Source organism: Chiloscyllium plagiosum, chromosome 14 (assembly GCF_004010195.1).
Source record: "Chiloscyllium plagiosum isolate BGI_BamShark_2017 chromosome 14, ASM401019v2, whole genome shotgun sequence".
NCBI classification, from domain to species: domain Eukaryota; kingdom Metazoa; phylum Chordata; class Chondrichthyes; order Orectolobiformes; family Hemiscylliidae; genus Chiloscyllium; species Chiloscyllium plagiosum.
In genome coordinates, this window is record NC_057723.1 from 46,349,008 (window position 1) to 46,361,738 (window position 12,731).

Sequence of the window (12,731 nt, forward strand, 5' to 3'; positions counted from 1 at the left end):
ACCAGTTTCTTGGCTATCTGCTGAACTCTCTTTTAATTTCAGATTCAATTGTCAGTTTATGCAACCTTCCTAATGATATAGTGTTGATGTCCTTTCATTCCAAAGATTCTGTTTCTCTACCATTTTTGAATTTGTTATAGTATCAATTTCTTACCTATTCTCAGGAAATAATGTGCAAACATAGTGATAAGAATATGCATTTCTCAATGCCAAGGAACTGCCCTCTTGTCATATTAGCTCCCTCTTTACCCAAGTATATTTCTTTCAATAGGCAGATGAACTAACTTACCCACCCTTCAGTCCATATTTTAGTCCTCACACCAGATAACCCTTCTTCAGCAGTTAGCAAGTTCCACATAACTCCTAATACCATAGGTAATTATTCATCTTTCCTCATTGCTATTCTTTGAGGTCACCACTTTTTATTCAAATTGATGCTGAAAGGACATTAAACATTGAAAATTTTGCAAATTTATATTTTTCCATAAATAGATCCTTATTAAATCAATTTAGCTCCTTGATAAAAGTATATATAGCACCAGACAGATAGTTAAACACAATACAATGCAGGAAGATTCTTTGAAGGATCTTTCTAAATAGAAAATGGATGGATGATTGAGATTTTTTTTTAAAAGGCATTTAATTATACCAAAGACCAATAGCATCATCCCATTACTGGCTGTGTTACTGCTAACAGCTGTCACGTATGGAATATTGTTCCTTTCATTCCTAAGTAGTGTACAGGTTTTATCAGTGCTGTCAATAGGGTAATGAAAAGCATGAAACAAAACATGCTAACTTTGGTTTTAAAAATATAACGGCCAACAAACAAAATCAAATGCAAAATAAATAGTCATGAAAGCATTCTGTTAGTTGGAATAAATCTTCACATGAGCACGTTATATTGGGAAAGTGCTTACCAGGCAACATTAAACATTATTAATAGATTCCATTTTGCTTACATTAAAGGTTTTAAATGCAGATTTTTAAATTTAAAAACTGAATGAATAGTCAAAGACATCCAAATATAATGCTCAGATATCAATGTTTTTTATATGAGAAATGTGAAGTCCAGCTCCAGATGTCCCTGATTCTTTTTCTTTATTGTTATCATGGTCAACTAGTGCAGCACTCAGAGGTTTGGCCTTTTCACCAGTTGAATAATTGTCAATTGTCTTCTCGGTCATCTTAAGCAAGAAAGAAAATGTAAATATTTAAATCAAGAAGGTGGAGAAAATATGCAATCCTTACATTTTTGGTAGCTGGCTAAAATAAAATCTTCAATGCTTTATTTGTTTTAAGAATTATTAGCCTTTGTGTAATATGCTGTACCTCTGTCAGAAATTTCTTTTTGATGTGCTACGTAATTCATCTTACTTTTTCAATTGTTCACAGGAATGCAGGGTTTACTGGCAAGGCTACTTGAATTATCCATCTCATGTTGCCTTCAGGAAGTGGGCTGGAGGGTTTAGGTGGCACTTCAAAATATCTTAACTGCCGTCCCTGTTCTTTCTGATCTTGGATACTTATCTTACCTGGTTGCTCCCAGAGGGACTAGATGCACAAATTTGTAAGCTAGTACACCTCATTTCAATTGGCATTACAGAACCTTTACAACTTCATGTCTGCAATATCTCTATGACAGAACAATCCAATTAATGCTGTGATGATGCTGCTTTGTTTTTTTCAGAGGGATCATAAAGACACAGGTTCTGAAATGTCTGGGTTTATCTACTTTAAGAAGCTTTTAAGCTTTTTAAAAAAAAACTTGTACAATGAAAGGGAAGTGGCCAGTTCTCCCAGCTCAGCTTTACTCTGGTTTGGTTTGTTTTGGTTTTAGCAGTCTGCCTGTTCGGAGCTGCTGCTCAGTTTAAGCTGGGCAATCCAAATGGACAGCTACAGTGGAAGGATGTTCTGTGCTAAACCTCTCTGCCATCTCTCTCTCCTGTAAGAACCTGTGTCTGCTTTTACCTTTTTGAAAAGGGGGTGTTTATGGGAACAGTTGCAGGCATTTGGAGCAGCATCATTAAGTCAGGATAGTCTGATGGGTTTTCAGATAGATTAAGTTATTCTGTATTTTGATCTCTTTTGTTTGTGTTTCATTCAGTGCTCTGTAAATAAGTTCTGTTTTATTTGAAACCGAGGGGCTTTGACCAGCTGCATCACTCTGGAACATCCACTTTACACCTTCTCAAAACAACTCGCAAAGTTAGGGTCTGGGCTACCTTCTTGAAATGTTTTGAGGGGTCTGGCCTGATCCATAACAGTGCCATCCTCCAATCCTCTCCACAAAACACTACAGATTTTCCCTTTTTAATAACAGTTTAATTTCCTTTTCAGCTTTTCAATTGAACCTGTTTCCACCACTTTCCCAGGTAATGTATTTCAGACCCCAATCATTTGTTGTCTGAAAACATTTTCTTCTTTTGTTTCTTCTACCAATTCTGTGCCCTCTTGATCTTGAATGTTTCATGTGTGGGAACAGCTTCTCTATCTGCAGACCTACCTTATGATTGGTCTCCACCGTTATGGTAGGCCCCTGTAAGTCAGGAAAGTAAAATTGCTCAGTCTAGCTGTATCACCTTTCATGAGGCTAATGAGGAGCTTCTCACCATTTAAAGCAAAGAGTCACATTTCCAATTAAATGTTGAACAGCAGGACAAGTTTGGACCTAATCTAGCCTCATTAATATGCAATGTTCAATGTCCCACCACCTCATGGAAACTAGACGGTGAAAGTCAAAGCCATTGTCTGATTATTCTGGCTTGCCACATGCTCCTCCAGAATCCCATTTGGACAGCAGGCACCAACATTCCATGGGCTGTGAACACCATTGATCATATTCACAGACCTCGGCATCAAATAGACATTAAACAGTCATTTCAGCTTAGCACATCTCCAATCCATTTATGGTATAGTTCTACACTTCAATGTTGCCCTTTGAAGCACATCGACACCTTGTGTCGGAATGCAGCTACAAGGACACTGAGTACAGGGTCAAGCTTCCACCTCATAGGTTCAAACAGGGTGCATTTCAGGTCTGCTTACTTGCTTTCTTAGTTCTCATTCATTTGTGCCTGCTTTCAGCATCCCTACCTTGCTCTGCCCCCTTATCTACAGCTTAAAGGCTTACAGTACTTTTGTCTTGGCATGCTGCTTAGTTGTCATGGTTTCCATCAGTCTTTAGACAAGAAGGTTGATATGCTGCTGTACAGCAACATGCTATGTCAGTCTCACACCTTTCATATGCACTGACAGTCAATAAACCAAATGGCCATGTCTCAAAGTTTGAGGGGAGTAATCCTCAGTCAAGTCAAAGGAGGCTGTCATCAGTCAGGGGGCCATAGTTCATTGTCAAGGGCATCATCTAATCTCTGTTGAGGAGCTTGAACACAGTCAGCTGCTTTAGACGGTCAGAGTCAAGAGGTTCAGCCCTATACATTCTGAAAAGTGTATCAAAGCCAGCAAACAATCAGGAAATTCACAGAAATCATGCAGAGGAGCTGCATAGAGATCAGTCAGGTCTCTGGTCAGTCATCAGTCAGGGCTGTCCATCAGCCCTTAAGGTTATTAGGGGACACTGCTTGGTAGAGAAGTGTGAGAACCCAATGCTGAGGATTGACGTCAGCAATGTTGGATGCACAGAGACAAGGCTGATGAAAAAGAGAAATTTGACGTATAAAGGGGAGGACTTGACAGAGAAGGGGAGGGCATGCAGTCATGTGGGGCCTAGTCATCACCGATCACAACCCCACAGCCTCAACAGGGTGACTGTGCAGCACTTTATGGCTATCACTTAAACTGTAAGGGCAGACCCCAGGGGGTAATGATGAGAGTTGCAAATGTAATTCCAGATGGTATGTGGGAACATTTACAGGATCAGTAGTGATGGACTGTCCAGGCTCTATAAGGAAGCAAGGGACATGGAGGTTCAGGGAGGGTCCTTGATTACCAGGCTGAGCCTGAGATTCACTGTGCAAAATATGACCCGCATTGCCTTCCATGTTCAATCAACTCCTAAATGCCAAAGATAATTGGAAAAAGGTTGTGACCAAACCTGGACTGGGCAAAGGCAGTGTTTTTGTTTCTGTCCCAATACTGGAAACCACTTCCGATCAACAAGAGATCCTTCAAGGAGCAATTACACAAATCATGCACTTGCATAGTGTAGTTTGAAGACATCTGTAATTGATGGGGTTCTGAGGAAGGGTCACTGAAATTGAAATGTTAACTTTGATTTCTCTCCACAGATGTTGCCACACCTGCTGAGCTTTTCCAGCAATTTCTGTTTGTGAATGAAAATACATGCTGGGCCTTGTGGAGAGAAATCTCCCATGAAACTTGCTCTTGAAATCAACAGGGATCTGGTACATCTGAGTCCCTGCCTTTTCTTAGCAGCTTCCACAAGACCAGAGGAAGTGTTATTTTATCTGAGCCTTCATAGACCTTTGGTACAACCTGAAGTGAAATTTCACTAAATGTGCCGCATTAAACGTACACATTTCAATGCAAAAATATTTATACTCTTCACATTTTGTTACTTTTGATTAATTTCTATGTCCAATGTTCAAAATATTTGCACCATATCATGGAACGCTTCCCTATTTCAGACATCACAGACTCAACTTTATGCCCTCTCACCTCCCCCAGAGATGGGATGGCAGTCAGGGAAAAGAGGATAAAGTTGGCACAAAGGCAGTAGAACATGCCTGTCACCTACCTGACCTGACAGGCTTTTTATCAATGGAAGAGCAGGCATCAGGCAGATTGCTTGTCCATGGGTGTATTTGATGCTTTTAATTGGTTAATTCATGACCAGTTAAGGGCCTTCTCCCACTGCTCCTGAGACATTTCACTGTGCCCTGGCACAAATGGTGAAAATGTTGTCAAGATGTAGGGGAATTCCTTCTGCTTCGGGAAACTGTGCCCGAGGGTGCCACCTCCCCGCAAGATTTCCACCATTGCACATTTATCCCTTATGCCTGCCCTGTCTACCCTGGCTCCTTAACACCCTTTACATTTTCTTCAGGAAACTTACTGTACTTCAGCCAGCTATCATTAGGGTGACATGGTGGCTCACTGGTTAGCACTGCTGCCTCACAGCACCAGGGTCCCAGGTTCGATTCCAGCCTCGGGTGACTGTCTGTGTGGAGTTTGCACATTCTCCAGTGTTTGCTTGGGTTTTCTCCAGGTGCTCCGGTTTCCTCCCACAATCCAAAGATGTGCAGGTCAGGTGAATGGGCCATACTAAATTGCCCACTAGTGTTACTGTTAGGAAGGAAATGGTTCTGAGTGGGTTACTCTTCGGAGGGTCGGTGTGGAATGGTTGGGCCGAAGGACCTGTTTCCACACTGTAAGGAATCTAATCTAATCATCACTCTCAATGGTGCTGCTGTGACAAGAGAACAGTCGGTCATTTGATTGTTTGGTAGCACTGCAAGGAGTGACCTCCTCTTGGATGGAGTGCAAAGCCCACTGTAACCCAATTAAAGATCCAATACCTTTAGGGCAAGCAGGCTCACTCCCAAATGTTATATAGTGGCAGAGAATCTGCACCATTCCCCCATCTCAACTACACGAGATTTAACCTTGCAGGTCAGCCTCAAGCATTCTTACAGCCTGTGTAGAATACATTACATACAAACTCGGCATGTCTGCTGTTCTGCTTCATAACATTCTTTAACACCAATCTTTAAAAAACAGATGTCATTTTCTTTATTTATAACATCCAGCCTTGTGATTTCAAGAGGTGACATAGATAATTTAGTCTAAAATTGAGGCAATTTTACATTGTAGGCCTACCTTCACGAAGTGTTCAATGGATACAAACCAATTATTCCCCATGCAAGAAAAGAAAATGTCAAGCTTTATACAATGCTCTTTATGACCTCAGGTTGCCCAAAAACACTTTACAGCAACTTCTGAAGTATATGTAAGTAATACCCTTGTACACAACAGATAATGGAGCTGTGTGAACAAGGTCTAACAGTGAAAGGACAAAGCAGAAATCTATTGTGTCACTCTGTTCTCTGAGAATCAAAAGATTAACATGGTTTCTGTGTTGCAATGGCAGTAATACGTATACATATAAATCTTTAATCAGATTATTATTAAAACAGAGCAACCTTTTCATTGATACAAAATTAAAAAGTAGTCAGATTTTAATATCATGAGACACGATTTTACTGCACTTTTTTCATTTTTCTCTTCCAAATGTCAAATATACACATGTTTATATAACACATTTTGAGCATTGATGACATGGTTAACTTACCTCTAATGTATTTGGTTTCTTTGCATATGTTTCTTCTACTGCATTGACCATATTCTTATCCAAAGAATTAACACTACAGGAAATATAAATTCAGTCTTACTGAATGGTTATGCCTCAAGATCTCACAGGAGTGTTCATGATTTTGATGCATTAAGAATTAACACAGTTTTCCTTCCATTGTACACTTCCTATTAAATTCAGCAGCTTTTTCGGGTTGTTCCAAATAAAAACAGATAAAAATCAATACCAAAAATACTGAATTTGGAACAGCCTGTAATGTTAGAAAATAAAACAGAGATCCAAAATTCAGAGACACATAATGCAAATACTGATTGTATCAAAATGCAGATTTGCACAATAACTTGCATATAATTTTTATCTTAAGCTGCAGAATGTGTTCAATGAAACTGCACTGTGATAAAGAATTATACATCCTAAGAGAGTCAAGAAATCTCCTTCCTACTTCATAACTGCTATATAATAAACACTGCATCTAAAAAAATCAAAGACTTTTCCACTCCTCTGGAAATCATATGTATATTGTGAGTTGACTTTAATGGAATGCCTGGTCCATTTTGAGGACAGTGCCTTATGACTATACCACAGCAAGCTTAAGATGCTAAAAAAAACTAGGTAGATAGAATTTGATATGATTAAGGACATGGACAGCAGAGTGAACTTAATCTCATGGACATAACATTTCATGTTAGCCCATCATCATCAGGAAGCCTAAAAGCTAGCTCTGCATCAAGTTAGATGGCAATGGTGGAATGGGGGATACAGTAGGGCAGAAAGGGTTCAGTAAATTGGAGAAACACATTGAGGCAAAGCCTAAGACTGTCATTATCCAAGTTCACAACATCATACAATTCTGCTCCTGTTTCAACTTATAACCTGCTGATAAATGCTTTAGTTACGCCTAGACTAGACTATTCCGATGCACAATTAGCCAGCACCCCATGTTCTACCTTCATAAATATGAACACATTCAAAACTCTTCTGCCATGTCCTAACTGCATCAAGTCCTGCTCAGCTTGTTATGCCTGTTCTCACTGACCTAAACTAGTTCCTGGCTAAGTAACAGCTAAAAGTTTAGGTTTCTTTTTAGTTTCCTAATAATTGTACAAGCTGTGACTTTCTATTTTACCTTGCACGGTCTGAATTTGTATCTTCAAAACCAAGATCTATGGGAGTGTCAAAAACGGTATTCCACACTGGATTAGCACTAGAAAGATGAAAGCAAAATAAAATGCATGAAATTGCAATACAAAATTGGGTCTACTGGCTTCATTTCTTCCAGATCTCTGTTTTGCCATTAATCATCCACAAAAACATTCCTGTTCCTCTTCCCCCACAAATTCCTTCTGTTGGCAAAATTGCTCACAGGAGCTTTACTAAAACTGTGATACTTAATCCTTTTAATTTGAAGGCTCATTTGAAGACTTGGCCACTGAACTCCTTGATGAATAAGCTGACATGAAATTGGTGCAGCATAGATTCATTACATTGTCACTGAATTTTAGAATTAAGTTATGAGGGAAGGTTGCAAAAACTGAATTTTATTCCCTTGAGTTTAGGACATTAAGATGATAAAACTATTTTATTGGGTAATTACAGAGAATCTATTTCCTCTCATGCGGGAATCAAACACAATTGGTTTGAGTTCAGAAACAATGAGGTCTTACTGCAGTGATACAGGATACTGGTGAGACCATACCTGGAACAACTGCATGCAGTTTTGGTCTCCCTACTAAAGAGAGGTTCCACTTGCCATAGAGAGAGAGTCTAGCGAAGGTTTATTAGGCTGATACAAAGGATGGCAGGACTTGTATGAGGAGGGATTGGTTTGACTTAGCCTATATTCAATCAAGTTTTGAAGAATGATTGAAGCACATAAAACGCTAACAGGATTAGACAGACTAAATGCATGAAGGATTTTTCTACAGGTTGGTGAGACTAAAATCAAACGTCATCGTCTCAGAACATGGGATAGACTATTTAGGACTGGGATTTCTTCACTCAGTGGGTGGACAACCTGTGGAATTCTCTACCACAGAAGGCTGTGGACGGTGGGTCACTAAGTATATTCAAGAAAGATATTAATATGTTTTTAGATATTAAAGGCATCATGGGGTGTTTAGAGAAAGTGGAAATATGGCATTGAGGTAAAGGATCAGTCACAATCATTTTGAATGGCGAATCAGACCTGAAGAGCTGAATGGCCTACCCTGGTTCCTAGTTTCTGTGTTTCTCTGTAAAATGACAACTCAAATTTAGATATAAACCACTGATAACCATATCAGGATGAACTTAAAACAGAGCAGAAATTTGGAACTCTCTCTCCCAAGAGACCATGGATATTGAGACAACTAGAGTTTTCAAGACTGATACCAATAGATTTTTCTTAAGTAAGGTCATTAAGGAATATGGAACAGAGGCAGGAAATGAGAGTTTAACCATAAGCTAATTAATAGAGTAGCTTTATTCATCATTTCTGCCATATTCAACTGATACAGTAAAAGCAAGATAGCATTCCTCCAGGATTAATTAAATGGGAAACTGCCAAGGGTCTGAAAAACCACATCCTGTTCTTAACTTTCCTGGGATTCAATGTTAAACTTTAAATATTAAGAAATGTTTCCAAAATTTCTTATGTCAAATGTAATGCGGTTTTCTCGACTTGAACTCAGTTTTACATTTTCAATAGACTGGGTAACACGATGAAATTCTGCTCATTTGTTTGCCAGTGTGTGACTGATGATATAGACTGTTAATATTGCATGATTAATTTTAACACAAAATACCAATGTCCAGTTTAAAATTATTGCCTTTATGTCATAAAGCATGATCAAGCATCTTATGAATGATGACATGTGAATTTGGACACATAAAACAAGTCAATATTTGATTTATAAACTTAAAATCTAGTGAATACTGATAAGTAATAGGGTAATAAGAGACTTGTAGCCAATCCTAGTCTCGTCCAATCTTTATCCCATATAGAGCCATAGAGTCATAGAGATGTACAGCATGGAAACAGATCCTTCGGTCCAGCCCGTCCATGCCGACCAGATATCCCAACCCAGTCTAATCCCACCTGCCAGCACCCGGCCCATATCACCCCAAACCCTTCCTATTCATATACCCATCCAAATGCCTCTTAAATGTTGCAACTGTACCAGCCTCCACCACTTCCTCTGGCAGCTCATTCCATACATGTACCACCCTCTGCGTGAAAAAGTTGCCCCTTAGGTCTCTTTTGTGTCTTTCCCCTCTCACCCTAAACCTATGCCCTCAAGTTCTAGATTCCCCATCCCAGGGAAGAGACTTTGTCTTTTTATCCTATCCATGCCCCTCATAATTTTGTAAACCTCTATTAGGTCATCCCTCAGCCTCCGACGCTCCAGGGAAAAAACCCCAGCCTATTCAGCCGCTTCTTGTAGCTCAAATCCTCCAAATCCTTACTGCAGTGATACAGGATATTGATGAAAACCTCTATTAGGTCACCCCTCAGCCTCCGACGCTCCAGGGAAAACAACCCCAGCCTATTCAGCCGCTTCTTGTAGCTCAAATCCTCCAAATCCTTACTGCAGTGATACAGGATATTGATGAGACCATACCTGGAATAACTGCATGCAGTTTTGGTCTCCGTACTGAAGAGAGGTTCCACTTGCCATAGAGAGAGTCTAGCGAAGGTTTATTAGCTAGGTTTTAAAGCTTGTAAATCTTTTCTGAACCTTTCAAGTTTCGCAACATCAGAGCCTTCAGAACCAGAATTGCACGCAATATTCCAACAGTGGCCTAACCAATGTCCTGTACAGCCGCAACGTGACCTCCCAAATCCTGTACTCAATACTCTGACCAATAAAGAAAAGTATAACAAATACCTTCTTCACTCTCCTGCGACTCCACTTTCGAGGAGCTATGAACCTTCACTCCAAAGTCTCTTTGTTCAGCAACACTCCCTTACCATTAAGTGTACAAGTCCTGCTAAGATTTGCTTTCACAAAATGCAGCACCTCGCATTTATCTGAATTAAACTCCATCTGCCACTTCTCAGCCCATTCGCCCATCTGATCAAAATCCTGTTGTAATCTGAGGTAACCTTCTTCGCTGTCCACTGTACCTCCAATTTTGGTGACATCTGCAAACTTACTAACTATACCTCTTATGCTCACATCCAAATCATTCACATAAATGATGAAAAGTAGAGAACCCAGCACTGATCCTTGTAGCACTCCACTGGTCACAGGCCTCCAGTCTGAAAAACAACCCTCCACCACCACTCACTGGTCTATAGTTCCCTGGCTTGTCCTTACCACCCTTCTTAAACAGTGGCATCACATTAGCCAACCTCCTGTCTTCCGGCACCTCACTTGTGACTATGGATGATACAAATAACTCAGCAAGAGGCCCAGCAATCACTTCCCTAGCTTCCTACAGAGTTTTAGGGTATACCTGATCTGATCCTGGGGATTTATCTCAAGACATCCAGCACTTCCTCCTCTGTAATTTGGACATTTTTCAAGATGTCACCATCTATTTCCCTACATTCTATATCTTCCATATCCTTTTCCACTGTAAATACTGTTGCACAGTACTGGTTTAGTATCTCCCCCATTTTCTGCGGCTCCAAACAAAGGCCGTCTTACTAATCTTTGAGGGATCCTATTCTCTCCCTAGTTACCCTTTTGTCCTTAATGTATTTGGAAAAAAACCTTTGGATTCTCCTTAATTCTATTTGCCAATGCTATCTCATGTCCCCTTTTTGCCCGCCTGATTTCCCTCTTTAGGATACTCCTACTGCCTTTATACTCTTCTAAGGATTCACTCAATCTATCCTGTCTATACCTTACATATGCTTCCTTCTTTTTCTTAACCAAAACCTCAATTTCTTTAGTCATCCAGCATTCCCTATATCTACCAGCCTTTCCTTTCACCCCAACAGGAATATATTTTCTCTGGATTCTTGTTATCTCATTTCTGAAGGCTTCCCATTTTTCAGCTGTCCCTTTTCCTGCGAACATCTGCTCCAAAATCAGCTTTTGAAAGTTCTTGCCTAATACCGTCAAAATTAGCCTTTCTCCAATTTAGAACTTCAACTTTTAGATCTGGTTTATCCTTTTCCATCACTATTTTAAAGAATGCCGTGGAATTCTCTTTAACCCTAATTGCTGAGGTCATTTCATGGCTCCATCTTGCTCTCCTATGATGATAAGCCATAGCAGATGGGCCATTCAGCCCATCGAGTCTGCTCCACCATTCAATCATGGCTGGTACATTTCCCAACCCCATTCTCCCGTTTTCCACCCATAACCCTTGGTCCTCTTGACAATCAAGAATCCATCTATCGCTGTCTTAAATACACTTAATGACCTGGCCTCAACAGCCTTCTCTGGCAACGAATTCCATAGATTCATCATTCAAGAAGTTTCTCCTTGTCTCTGTTCTGAAAGGTCTTCCCTATGCTCTAAGGCTGTGTCCTCGGGTCCTAGTCTCCCCTAGCAATGGCAACATCTTCACAACATCTACTCTGTCCAGGGCATTCAGTATTCTGTAAGTTTCTATTTGATCCCCCTCATCCTTCTAAACTCCATTGAGTATAGACCCAGAGTCCTAAAATGCTCCTCATATGTTGAGCTTTTCATTCCTGGCACCATTCTTGTGAATCTCCTGTGAACATACTCCAGCGGCCAGTACACCGTTCCTGAGATATGGGGCCAATAACTACATATAACACGCCAAATGTGACCAACTAGAGCCTTATAGAACCTCAGAAGTACATCCCTGCTTTTATATTCAAGCCCTGTCAAAACAAATGCCATCATTGTATTTGTTATCATGCACTATCATTCAAATGTTATGTCCCTTTAACTGCACAGCTGAGAGCTCTGGTTGTTTTGACTCATGTGGAATTAATATAATCACAATTAAAGCTTGCAATGATGAAATCTCTTTTTATTTCATACTTGCTATGGTGACTTATTGAAAAGACTGGGTCTAAGCTGATCCTGTTACCAATCACTTGAATCTCATGAAAACATTCTGTGGCCTCAGGAACACTTGCATATAACAATTAGTTCCCAAATCTTTACAAATAAATACAAGTATAAATATTGCATGTACTAATTTAATTCTATAAACTGACTTTTATTTTTTGTGGGAAGGGATTTCACTCACACTTTGAACATTCAGCTAATGCTGCAAAATCAGGTGTTGCCTACATACTATGATCATTATATATGCTTGATTGGAAAATCTACCTCAATACCTTCTTCACTAATTCTGATATGAATATATTTATTTTCTTTCATAGAATGTGGGCCTCACTGGCAAGGTGAAGGAAGGAATGGCTTCTTAAGCTATTTAAAAGTCAACTATGTTTGCTAATTCTGGAGCCACACATAGATCAGACTGGATATGATGGCAGATTCCCTCCCTAAAACACATTAATGAA

At 39.8% G+C, this 12,731-nt stretch overlaps 1 protein-coding gene across 1 annotated transcript in view; it reads right to left on the reverse strand.

Moving 5' to 3' along the window:
- Positions 1-790: 790 nt before the first annotated feature.
- Positions 791-12,731, reverse strand: part of cdhr2 (cadherin related family member 2) — a 107,351-nt gene continuing 95,410 nt past the window's right edge. The window contains exons 30-33 of the mRNA XM_043703737.1: positions 7,422-7,499; positions 6,275-6,347; positions 2,507-2,539; positions 791-1,187 (exon numbers count right to left, since the gene is read on the reverse strand). Coding sequence (XP_043559672.1) covers positions 1,035-1,187; positions 2,507-2,539; positions 6,275-6,347; positions 7,422-7,499 — 337 coding nt within the window. The 3' untranslated portion in view covers positions 791-1,034. The remainder of the gene's footprint in view (positions 1,188-2,506; positions 2,540-6,274; positions 6,348-7,421; positions 7,500-12,731) is intronic.